Here is a 13733-nt window from a genome sequence, read left to right on the forward strand (position 1 = left end):
TTAAAATGATACATAAAATAAAACATATTAAAAACCCTTTATACATCAAAATATACTATTTACTCAAAAAGAGCATATTACAATATATCCCCTGGTTTTGTTTAGATTAATGGGCTTGTGTCGAAGTTACCACTATTTTTGTGAATTCTGATACAAAATCTTAAGATTAAAAATTTTTATTTTCGTGTTTCTACAGGTGATAATAACTAATGTAAATTTTGTTTCTTCCAAGAGTACTACAGTTTAACAAAAGATAAAGTCACAATGCAATTGGAATAGATAGGGCAATCAGTTTTTCCCATTCGAGTTGGAATTGTCTATTTTTCTTGTTGCATAAAGAATTTTATGCAACGAGAAAGTTTGTCATATAAAGTTGTTTAAAAAATCAATTTGAAAAGTTAAATAAAAGATTTTTCAAAATTATGACTGATGAAGCACTTTGAAAATAATTCTTCGATTTGTCAGAATGCCAGTTATCATTCATAATGCAGACTAATGTGACAATTAAATCATGAAGATCCCCTACACTATCCGAGTGAGATAAAGAAAAAATTAGAGAATAATTCTTCATATTTTGGTGGATAAAACATTTCGCAGTTGAATTTTGTCATGTACGAGTCAATACATTAATATAAAAAATAAAACAAAGTAATTTTATTAAAGATTTTTTATTACATGTGTGAGACTACTTTTGGTTTTTCCAAGTACCTTCAATATTTTTTTTTTTTTTTTAGTTATATTGCTATTGTTTTCCTTAAAAAAAAAAATTGTTTCATGACTACAAATTAATGAATTTTTAGACTCTTCAAGTGTACTTTATTGGTTAATTTCAGACTGATCCTGTGGATTTCCAACTTTTATTTAAGTATTTATTTATTCTCATGAATAAATATAAACAAATTATCAGTGTTTAACTTATTTATAGGGCTAATCAAGCATCACTTTAGTTAAAAAAGTTTGTTCAATTTAGTATCTCTATAAGATTTTTTTGTATACAATAATTTAAGTTAATGGGTATCTATGACAAACTTATTCTATCTCGTGTTTCATTCATGGCATTTAGCGTAGTGCTTTCAAGAATATTATTGAATTATAGTAATTTTTTTAATTTTATTTCTTATGTTATTAGGCTGGATTTAAGAGGACTCGTGGACGATCTCGATCATTGTCAAGAGGAGTTAAAAGGATGAGAATAGATTCAGAAGGAAGGGCCAGAAGTATGTCGAGAGCTCCGAGAGACGTATCAGGAGTTAAGGATCAACAGGTAAATATATTTGTTTTACTCAAACTCTCTGTTTCTTACTACTATATATTTTTATGTTTATTATTTATCAAACGTTTCAAGAAAAGAGAATAATAATTCTTTGATAATTCACGCTTTAATTGCTATTTCAGACAAGGCAGAAACTTAAGAAGATTGCGCACAAAGCCATCTCTAAGAAGGTTGGAAAGAAGGGTCTCAAAGGAGAAGCCGACAGGTTCATTGGAACCAAAATGCCCAAACATTTGTTTTCAGGAAAACGAGGCATTGGAAAAACCGGAAGAAGATAAAATATTAATAAATTTTATAAAATATAAGAATTTTACTTTATTATCCTGAAAACCTTCCCTCTTGATTTCTGCGGTCCCCACTCCTCAAACCTATCGCACCCACTACTTTAGCTTTTCCCTGCTTTCATCTGATGATTTCTCTATTTACTACGCTACATTGTATTGTAAATTTAACAGATGCTTTTTGCAGTTTATTGTCATTTTTTAATGTTATTTTAAATTTAGTAACCAATAGTGGATTTTTCTTTTTTTTTGTATGTACGTTATGTTTAGGCATAGTTTAGTTAGTATTGAAAATAGAAGTATACAATCAAATTATAAAATGCTATTTGGTGGTTACAATGTCATAGAGTAGTGGTTCCAAACTGGTGGACTGTGGGAGTGTCATGAAACAGTTATTTTGTGAGGACGTATTAGGATTATTTATGATCTTTAGTTTGACATGTTAAATGGAGAAATATTTCCTTCTTTTAGCATGTTAAAACAATATAATATGTAACATGGTTGAGAGTCGGCTAATAGGTCTGCTAAATAGAAAATAATGCCATGCAACAGACCAGCTGAGCTTCACACCATTGTATCTATTGTCATTTTAAATAGTTAGTTTCTCGTAGTTTGTGTCGATTTTAAAATTAATAGATTAAAATAATTATTAAGTAATGGAAAATAAACAAGGAACAAGTGTGGTAGAGTAGGACAAGACCTTTGGATATTTTATTATCTCATAAAGATCACAAGGTTACAAAACAAGTTGCCATAAAATCCACTAGGAGCTCTTATGCATTTTACATGACTTTAAATAGGACTGCTTACAATCCTATACTTATAACATTTAACATGGTAAAATTTTTTATATTTAACACATCATGAATACCCCAAATATAAAATTTTTTTAAGTGGTCCATTTCTGTTTGTGAACAGTTTATTTCTGAAGTATAACTCCAGTCTTCTAAGCTTTCTCCTACACCTAATGGGATGTTTGTTTTGATAGGTTAGTTGCTTGTAGTTTATTTTTGATGTTTTTAGAACTCTAATAAAGTGATTGATAAAAATAATGAAATTATGAAAAGTTACCAAGTTGCTCAGAAAATCCACTATGAACTGTTCTGTATTTAACATATAACATGAACTTTACATAAGTCTGGTTACAATAGGGGTATTCATGATCTTTAGTTTAACATGTTAAAGTGCGTTAAATGGAGAAATATTTCCATATTTTAGCATGTTAAAATGATATACCATGGCTGAGAGTTTGTTACTAGGTCTGTTAAATGGAGAATGATATCACACAATAGACCAGCTGAGCTCGTCACCATTTTGTTTGTTGTAAAAAGCCACATAGTATTATACATATTACTTGCTCATAGTTTGTATTAGTATTGTTTTGGATGTTTTGTTACTAATAAAAAATGGATGACATTAATAATAATTAATGACAGTATTCAATTAGCTCATCTTAATTCTCTTCCTCACAAGTTAAAAGACCAACAATGCACTCAGTGACCAAACTTTCACTAAACTTCCACTTTTCACTCAAGTTAGACATGTAATAAATTACTTTAATCAAAACTTAGAAGTAAACAATAACATGAAGCTTTGGAAGGAAGGGTTATAAAGCAAGTCGCTTAAAAAATCTGCTAGGAGCTCTTATACATTTAACATGACTTTAAATAGGCCTGCTCACAATCCTATACTTTCAACATTTAACATGGTAAAACATTTTCCATTTAATACACCATGAATCCTCCCTAATACAATACTTGTTACATTTAGCAAGTTTAAACTTTTTACATTGAACACAAGATGAATACTTCTAACAGAACTGTTTACTTTTGCTTATATTTTAGTGTTAATTAAAATGACCTAACTGGTAAATTAACAGTAAAAGTGCATCTGAATGCATTGGACCACACTTTGTCCAAGTTAAGAGTAGGGGTCAACTACACATGGTTTGATTTCTATCTTAGTGATCTCCAGAACTCTACAAGTTGGGAAGCCTTATCTTAGAGTCCTGAAAATAACAGTATTTGATAGTAAACTGAATTTACAGATCGCGATTGCCACACATTGAACGGTATATATTTTATGCTTCACGTTATCTTTTTGATTCTACTCTTAGAAAAAATTATGCAAATAATTTTTTTCCAGTTTTGCCGAGTATTCTTTTAAAAACAATTGTGAGGATGTATAGAAACACATTCACACACAGCAATATTAAATCTTCAATACCTACCTAGCTTGACAAGGATATGGAGCAAATTGTATTATTGTAAAATAAATATTTCGTTATTCTAATTTGTCTATTATTTCTTTGTTTGAAAAGTGGTGTTTTACTAAATTTTAATTTTCAACTGCATATTGGAAAATCATCAGACAATAAAACTATCATAAGTAGTTTTTCTAGAAGAATGGTTGAACAAGCAGGGGACTTGTTCATAAACACTCAACTACCGGGTTTTCTTCAATTAAGGCTACCAACTTTAGAGGCTGGGTGTAATCAACTCCGCACCTACAGGGTTGATTTACAGCTACATAACAGAAATAATTGCCAGTCAGATTCGAACCTAGGCTATGGATATTGTAACAACACCCTAATCATTGAGCTCCTCCGGTTCCCATGTAGACTAAATTTTAAATTTGATGGTTCTAGCTCAAAAACTAAAATTTGTTTTATTTTTATAAATTGTAAACAAAATTCAACAAGCCAAAGAAAAGTAAGTTCTTTGAGCTAGATATGAAAAGTTTAAGTTAACAGAAGATGATACCTGTTTATAAATTGTTGGAGTGATTCTGTGTCAATTTCAAATGAATAAATATTGAAGTTGTTAATGACAATTCCTATATTAATCATATTTTTTTTTTGGAAGGGGGATGCTATAGATTACAGTGTAAAAGTAAATAAAACTAATGTGAGTAAAACAATTTTTTCATAATTTATACACATGGTAAAACAAAATGTTTACAATAAAAATAGTCTTTAATCTAGTTTAAAATAATAATATGAACTGTTTCGATAAAAATTAAATTACAACTTACATAATTTTACAAAGTCAAACTTATAGACTTAGTGTAATATACAGTTATTAGCTAAATAAAACTTTAACACGACAAGGATAGCCTCCTCACACTGAGAATAAATCATCGAATTACTTAATTTAAACTTAGTTTAAATTTCGCATAATCTAAGCCTATTTTAACTGCGCGGTTTTACACAGACAAGGAACGCACACACATATACATTCTTCAGCATTGATTCTTGGTGCTGTGAGTAACTAGTTTCGATTCCGGTTTCTTCTTTCTGCAAGGAACATGGTTAACACTATAAAAATAGTTTTTAAAGGTTTAACAATAAGAAAATACAAAATTAATAGCTGAAAATATATTAATCATTAGCTATTGTTTCTAACAAACTGTATAAAAGAGGATTTATATTTTTAGTAAATAAAAAAAGTTCTTTGAAAGATGAGTCCTACTCCAAATGCTAAATAAAAATTTACCAAAGAAGGCAAAATTTTGAACAAAATATGTTTATTTTTCCTTTTATATGAAAATTCATACGTAAGGTGTTTCTCAAGGTGCAAAATACTAATATTAACATTAAAACTACCAAGAATAAGATAGTTAAAAAAAAAAAGATTAAGCAATGCTCATATGGACGGGATTGTACCTGTTTCCGATTTTTGACTCTTAAATTCTTTCTTAGTCCATATTTAACCATTTTTTATTACAATGAACAATGCAATATGGATAATTATTTCAAATAAACAAAATTAAAATTACTATAGATGAAAATTTAATAAAAAAACTGTTAGAAGATCAATGCTTTGTTTCGTTAGTATATGTTTACTGAAAGATTGCCAACAGTCAGTGTTAGTTTGTTGAGAAAATCATCAAAAGAAGATTCTATGACATTGGTTAGTTTTGTTCTACCTAAATTTAAATACATTTGTACAATAGCTATTAAATTAGTTTAAGTGTTATTAGCAGTAAAATGCCTCTTCTGATTACCTAGAAACCCGCCCTGATATTAAGAGTCTAAAAGGATATAAAATTTAAATAAAATTCTACTATTAATTTAATATTAAAGTGTTTCATTTGAACCCTAGCTATTTTTTAGATATGAGAATTAAGTTAAAACTATATAAAATGGTTTTTATTTTTATAATTAATATTTTATTATAATATATATATATATATATAAAGACAATTTTAAGAGACTTAATTATTTTGACTTAGAGAATTTTTTATTGGAATAAATTTAATATAGAAGTGTAGGAATGTAATATACTTAAATGAATATTTTTAATAGATTTGTCATCTTTTATGGAATAATTGGCAGGAATAGGAGATAATTGGCAAAGTTTTTTATCTGTTATTATTTTTGTAACGATAACCTTGTTTCAAGAATGTATATAATGTTTTTAGATTTCCTTATTTATTATTATATTTGAAATTTTATTTATTAATTTATTATAAAACTGACAGAAATATGATTAGTGTTAATATATTTATGACTAATAAGGGGAACAGTTAAATGAGATATTTGAAGATTTATTTAAGGTAATTATTTTCAATTTAAAAAAAAAATTTGTTAATTTAATTGTTGTATGGATAAGGTGAATAGTATGAATTTGTATTGTAGATACCACCATCAGGGTGATAGCTCCAGAATGTTGTTTATGATTCATTAAATAAAGAAATTTAAATAACAAAGAGTAATTTCACTACATCTAATTATATATGAAAAGAAAATTTTAAGAAACTTAATTATTTTGATTCAGGAAACTTTAAAGCAAGTATTTTGTTCAGAAACTTGGGTTCAAAGTTTTTTCACAATCATAATATTTCACCTTGCTATATATAACTCGAAGTAAGAAGATATTTAAAAAAGAAACCTGTATAATGAAGCCTATCCCCCTTATGATTTCTTTTATCTCCTCGAAGCTGGGTTCGATAGACTCTTCATCGACAGAGGAAGAGAAGTGGTACTGGAGCGGTCCAAAACTTGTCCAAAGTCCTCCTAGGACAAAAAATTATACTCATGTTTTCATCACATAATTACTTTTCTCTAGTTGATTCAAAAATAAAAACAAAATACTAAGTTTTCTTTTACAAATAGTATAAAATTAAAAACATAAGAGTATATTTTTATTGTTTTATATTTATTGAGATGCACTTATCTTAAATGACAAATCCATAGAAAAGGAATAATTGGGATAATAAAAAAATAAATAAACAGATTATATGATGAATACTTAAAAATTATTTTGATCTCTGAAATATAATAATCAGGTGTTTGTAGTTGACCGCAGATTGATATTAGGAGAAGGAGTGCGGTAGGTAAAGATACATAAATAAGTAATACTTATTTATTTCATGTCTTATAACTTATTACACGTCTTAACTTATCTTCTAAACACTAAAACTGACCGCACGTGTATCTTTACACTTATTTATATATCTTTCACCCCAACTATGTTCTCCTCAAATATATTAATCATTAGATATATAAATAAAATTAAATATCCTATTTTTCCACTTAGATGACTTTCCTTACTGCTTAGGGTAAAATTAATAAATTTAGTGTTAGTCTGTTTTTTTGATAATATTGATCTGATCAATTATTTTTTAGCTTACAAGAAGCTAAAAAAAAATATATCAATTGAAACAATCTTATCAAAGATATTAGATCTTGTAAGCATTTTAAATTAGGAAACTTCTCACTAATATGGTTTACTCAGTGTCGATAATTAAATATGCAACAGTAAAATTGATAGTAAAAAAAAAAAAATTGTGACAGTGTTATGAATGACCGATATAAGTAAAACTTCTGCAAATGAAATAATTTATTAAAATTTTATTAATAATGATATTTATTTTATAAAATAGAATATTATTTTTATTTTATTATTTAATTATAATTGTTAAATATTTTTAAAAAAATATTTATTATACTATTACTTTGTGAAATTATAGTTAACATTATTATTTGTATTATTAGTAAATATTGACTATGATTTTTAGTTATCAAGATATCTTGATGTAATGTCAAAATATAATTTGGAATTATAGCTCAATTCAGAGAGGATGGAATATTGAACATTCCCCCCACTTATAATATACAATTCTGATTATTGTTTTAAAGATATGTTAATTCAAATATTTAAAAAAAAAAATTTCTGGCACCTCTCTATCTCGATGTATCGTCAAGATGCAATATTGAATTATAGCTCATTGCAAAGAGGACGAAATCCAAAACAATTCTCTCACTTATAGAATGCAGCTATAATTTTTAGTTTTCGAAATTTCTTAATCAAAAGGCAAAACATATTGCGCATTATTCCCGCCATACCACTTCCGTTTCATCTTGAGCATTCTCTTGCATCATGAATTCACATACTCCTGTATAATTTTTTTTTTAAATCTCAGTAATGATTATAGGAAAAGATTTTATAACTAGTGATAAGTAGTTACACCCTTTTGATTAATAAAACTGATTAAAAGTATACTTGCATTTTTTTTCTCAAAATTTTTCACAGTTAATAATAATAGACTTGGGGTCCCTTGTCATTACAAATTATTAAGATTATAATATATCATTCACTTTATACTAAACATACCAGGTTTCAGCATATTATAAATTTGTTCTATATACTGAACGATATTATTGGCACAGTCGATGAAAAAACAAGTTGCTACGCAATCCCATTCGTTCATTTCTGTATATACCTGCAAAAGAAAAAAAATTTAATTCAGATATAAAGGTCTGTGGAGGTAGGTGGAAGCTTAAAAATAAAAAAATGGCAGGGATGAGAGATAAAATTGAAACCAACAAAAAGTATTTACCAACTTAGTTTACATATAAATAAATAATGAGGGATTATAGAAGTGTGCAAAACCTTAAAAACCACAAGGGATATTTGGATAGGATGAAATTTTGATGAATAAAACTCAAAATACTTGATATAGATATTTTCTAATTGTTGCATCTAAGAGAACTTCTTCCTAAATTCTTTCATCCCATCTTATAAAAGATCACTTATATTTAAAAAGTGGAAACTTTTTTTATTTAATGCCACTTATTTAATTTTATCGTTCATTATAACCAGGGTTATCACTGTTAATTTATCACATCAGGTTCATTTTAATAAACAAAAAAAGACAATTTTGACTCAAGCATTGTTTTATATTATTTTTAAGATGGGCTCTCATATACAACAATGTGGAATTTAGAAAAATTGATAACATATGAGACTCAAATAAGACTGAAGAACTACCTTTCTTACTCTTGGTTGATTACCAATGATGCCACCTATATCAGTAACAAATGAATGTCTTTTTTAACCAATTTCATAAGTTTATGTTCAAAATAAAACATTAATTTTTAATAAACTTAAGTTCTGTTTTATATATGAATATTTTAATGTTATAAGCATTTATAGTTTGCATATACACAACTCACAATGCACTTTGTATTATTATAATTCAGCACTGTTTTCCTGTTCCTCCGCCCTTGAAGAATTAATGGTCTTTAAATTCAAATATAAAAATTATTATAACATTTAAAATCTAAAAATATTCAAATCAAGTTGAAATGGATTCGTACACATTAAAAATTAAATCTGTACCGATGGGTCAGGGGTGCAGTACTTTGTAAGGAAGTACTGTTACTAGGGCAACGGACCAACGGTTACGCAGTGACTGCCAGATGTTTACTCAATTAAGGGGTACACTTTATGAGACTGGGTGGACCCTGGAGGGCTCCTGAACCCACAGGGCTGACTCAACGGTTACAGGTAACAGATAATAATTATCTGCCACAAACGGATTCGAACCTGGGTCCTTGGAGTTAGTAGTCCATTGCCTTACCAATGCATTCAAATGAAAATAAATATCTATAATAATTCAATTTATTGTTGTTTATAGTGAAAGTAACATGAAAACATATACCTTACATCTTTCACAAATGATATAATATCAGAATATTTTCCAGATCCTAGATTATTCTCAATGTCTGCAAGGCATATAGTTCGGTTTGCAGCCATACTCTGTACTAATGCTTTGGGATTATTAAAAACAGTAATCATAAAAAAAAAAAAAAAAAAAAGTAATATGATAGAAGCCATCGAAAGCAAAAGTGGTGTTAATCATTCTTTTTTCATTACAATTTATTTTCATTTTGTATAGCAATTTGCAATAAATTTTTCGTATTTTGTTCATAGCACTAATTCATATTTTTAATATTGTCACAGTTTCTATAGTTGTAAAATGACCCCCTTTCCAATGATATTCAATGTAACGCAAAAGTCTCTTATTTTGGGAGAAGAGAGAGAAATGCTTTATTCATTCATGCTGCCCAAATACATCGGGTTGCTACATTACACAGCATACTGATCAATACGTCATCGGACATATATAAATTTCTACATGATATAATAAAACAGAAAGAAAAAAATCCCTTCCTCCCATATTCCAGTCATTCTAACAGTTCTTATTTCATAATTGATATACACAAATGTAGATACTGTTGGTCAATAACACAAGTTCCAGAGCAAGGTATATGTTCAACAGAAAGAAGATTTCAGTACAAATCAAATAACAACAGATTTTTAATGGATTTACTGAATAAGATGATAAAAGAGTCAATTGTAAAATAATAATTCATTTATTTTTTAAAGTTTGATAGAAAACAAAGTAAATAGATCTAGTTAAAATTTAATGTTATTCTATTACCTCAGTAAAATCACCAGCGGTCATTGAAAACCTCGAAGTGCCATGAAGAGAATACAACTCTGATGGATCGCAATCAGGAAACCTGACCTTCTTAAACTGGTCTTCCGAACTGAGAATATTATCCAGCTGATGAACCCAAGGATACAACTCATGTCCACTAGTTCCTAAACAACTAGAACAGATAAATTAATTCATAAAACAACAATTAATATATGAGGAGAACATTTTCCGGGATATGGTCAGCAAAGATACACAAAACTTATTTATTTGTTCTGACGTTTTGACCTGGATTGCAGGCGTTCATCAGCGTGACTCGGGTGGAGTTGCCATCTAAAATCACTTTAGTATTAATAAATAGTTCTGCTATTTTGTGTACCTTTTTTTACCGCTACCCAAACCAACTTCCTAGAAAGAAAATAAATTGCAAAGTATAGTACATCTAAGATGAGTTTGCGTGTGGGTAAAGGGAGGGAACAGATGCGCAGTAGAAAATGTTTTCCCAACAACCCCCAACCCTTTTATCTTCTCTCCACTAGATCTGTTCCAACAACCACTTCTGACTGGGGTATGCATAGTATGAGTTTTACAGCCCATGATCGGTACAGTTCAGGATAGTCAGAAGTGGTTGTTGGAACAGACCTGCTCAGTTGAATGAACTTCCTTCCCTTTCCTCGTTGTACTTCTGCAACTTTACAAATAGAAATTCATCATATCAGTTTTTCAAAAATATTTTTCAATAATATCACAATATTATAAGTTCACCATGTCAAGTAAACTGGGTTGAGGGAAAACTATCCACTCTCAAACCAAAAATGTAATTATAAACATATTTAAATTCATGAAAACAGAGGCTGAGAGTGGTCTAATCCACATTTCCTCTGTGTGGTGTCTCAAAACACTGAGAAACATTATAAAACAGGGTGAAGCTGTAGAGAGGGGTGATAAACCTTGTTTTGAAACTCCAGATAAGAAATGGCCCACAAATAAATCAAAAGTTAACATTGACAGCTTTGATAAAGAATTCATTCGCAGACTAGTGATTAATTTTTCATATAAATGATAAAAAACTACTATCTTTGAACGACATTTTACATAAAACAAGGGAAAATTCAGAAATTAATTTCAATAGAAATAAAGACGCATACTAAAGATATACATACAATAAAGTACTTCAAAATTGAGGTTTCAAATGGGCAAAGTGTGGAGATATATTATCCTATAAGATAAAACAAGAATCAATAAGAAACAGTCTCAGTCAAACAATAACATAAAGAAACGAGTAACCTCCTGTATTCGTAACTAAAGAGTTCTCGAATAGAGAGGAAAAGCATTTCAAGAACCTTCCTAATCTCAAACTGGTTGGGCATTACGAAGTTCTAAACTGTCTCTTGGAGGGAGTTTGTTATAGAAGGGATTTGTTATGGTGTGGAGGGGAGGAGGCAAACTCATCTTAGATGCACTATACGTTATTACTACAATTATACAAAAAGATTTAAGTGATCAAAGTGTAATGTATTATATTATATTTCTGTACAATCCGAGCAATGAGTAGTACAACTCTCTATTATATAAAAGTTTTTAGAGATCATCATGTAATATTTTATTTTTCATTCTTGTACAATCTAAGCAACAAGTAGTACAATTAAATGAACAGTGGCATAATTTGTAAAATGGAGGTTGGTCTGCCATTAGGCGGATAGTGGGTACTCTCTAGTGAACTAGCAGCTAAAAAGGCCACTTGGCTCGGCTGCCAGAATTTATGAGATGGTATATTATTTGGACAATGACTAATCAAGTTCTTTTTTTTTTTTTTGTTTGAGCATCTGTGGCCTTAATTCAGAAAAAAAATTACTTAATATTATGAGTTAATGGTATTCATTTCGAGAAGTACCAAAAATACTATAATAAAATTATTGACTTTTTTTGAGGGGAGTGGAAAAGGGTGAAACCAGTGTTGAAAATAAACCTTCTCCACTCCCTATAGTATAAATAAATAGTATTAATAAATGATAAAAATATACAGGAGTATCTAAAATATATTAATATTTTATTTAAAATTTAACATATCTTTAAAAAAAAGTAATACTCGATAATAGGTTGTACAAATATTACTAGGTACCCTGAAAATTTATGGAAGATTAGATGGCTCGAGATATAAGTCAAGAACTACTGATAACTGGTAAGACTTGTACAGGGTACACTACGCAACTAATTATAAGCTTTTCTGATCAGCATTGGTTAAATGAAAAGATTTTCTGCAATTAAGAATTTTATATATTAAAATTATATAACATACTTATTCAGTATAAAGTTTGATGCCATCAGCATGTAAAATGAAAATTCATTGCCTTGACAAGTGAAACCTCGTTTCGCTACTTCAAAAGCAAGACGTCCTAAACCAGCTCCAGGTATCAGCACTTTAACATTTTCTCTGTCACTAAAATAAAATAAAAATATATTCATGTGATGATCCATACAAATAATAATGAACAATTTTCAAGTTGGTATACATAAACCAAGCCAGTCTTGATACCATCGTTGCAATTTACATTTAAATCAACCAATAATAATGTTAATAATCTTAAAAGCATAATTAAAAATTGAGATGTGTGTTGATAACATTATAGCAACTGTCACTTGGATAAACTAAAACACATGAAAGGACATTGACCGAGGCACTAGTACTTAACCAAACAAGTGTACTTCTTAAAGATCATTGTTACTTTATATTAAGATATTAAGTGTTGGAATCGAACATGTTTCCACAATCAGTCCCCCTTCTTGAAGCAAAAGTTTAAGGATTTTTGAAAATGGATGGCAAACATAGTAGAGGACACTGTGGATGATGTGATGCGGCTGGATGTTTGGAGATGGAGGGAGAGAGAGAGAGAGAGAGAGAGAGAGAGAGATTGTGGAGGTTGGTTGGCTCTGGATGAGGAGGCCTTGGTTCTTGTAGGACCTTAGTACCAGAATAATAACAATCTCTAGGCAATTACTTGATACTATGTTTTTTAAATGTATTATAAGATATTATAATCAAAATTTTTCAACACTGGGAAAAATTGGATATGTTTATGTAAATAAACACACATGTATGAGAGAAACCAGAGAATATATTTTTAAACTGCAGAATCAATATCAAGGCACACATGGTATTATGACATATTTTTGTATCCTGAAGTTTAATAAATTTTTACCATTCGTTTTCTGGAAAATGATTTTCAATTTGCTCGATTATTGGTTTATAGCATTTCTCTCTTTCTATAGAACCTTCCTCAGTCCAGTCACGATAAATTTGTTTTATTGTTATATTTACTTTTTCTATGTCTTGATTGGTAACATTTCTTTTCTAAAACAAAAAATAATAATAAAAAAATTCGTTCAATTTGAATAAAAATTGATATTTGTAGTTTATAATATTTTAACAGTAATACACAGTTTTTAAGACT

The 13733-nt window shown here is 28.9% G+C and overlaps 2 protein-coding genes across 2 annotated transcripts in view; one reads left to right on the top strand and one right to left on the bottom strand.

Moving 5' to 3' along the window:
* Positions 1-1581, top strand: part of Non1 (nucleolar GTP-binding protein 1) — a gene marked incomplete in the record, with an annotated part of 11365 nt that extends 9784 nt beyond the window's left edge. Inside the window, 2 exon segments of the mRNA XM_067047610.1 lie at positions 1130-1264; positions 1396-1581. Of these exon segments, the coding sequence (XP_066903711.1) occupies positions 1130-1264; positions 1396-1551 (291 nt within the window).
* A 2880-nt stretch (positions 1582-4461) lies between these two features.
* The window catches only part of LOC106678284 (carnosine N-methyltransferase), a 10705-nt gene continuing 1433 nt past the window's right edge, over positions 4462-13733 (bottom strand). The window contains exons 3-8 of the mRNA XM_014416707.3: positions 13482-13633; positions 12581-12721; positions 10285-10456; positions 8172-8280; positions 6447-6571; positions 4462-4849 (exon numbers count right to left, since the gene is read on the bottom strand). Coding sequence (XP_014272193.1) covers positions 4745-4849; positions 6447-6571; positions 8172-8280; positions 10285-10456; positions 12581-12721; positions 13482-13633 — 804 coding nt within the window. The 3' untranslated portion in view covers positions 4462-4744. The remainder of the gene's footprint in view (positions 4850-6446; positions 6572-8171; positions 8281-10284; positions 10457-12580; positions 12722-13481; positions 13634-13733) is intronic.

The sequence above is a fragment of the Halyomorpha halys genome, unplaced genomic scaffold (assembly GCF_000696795.3).
Source record: "Halyomorpha halys isolate HHAL.00 unplaced genomic scaffold, Hhal_1.1 Scaffold132.1, whole genome shotgun sequence".
Classification (NCBI taxonomy): Eukaryota; Metazoa; Arthropoda; class Insecta; order Hemiptera; family Pentatomidae; genus Halyomorpha; species Halyomorpha halys.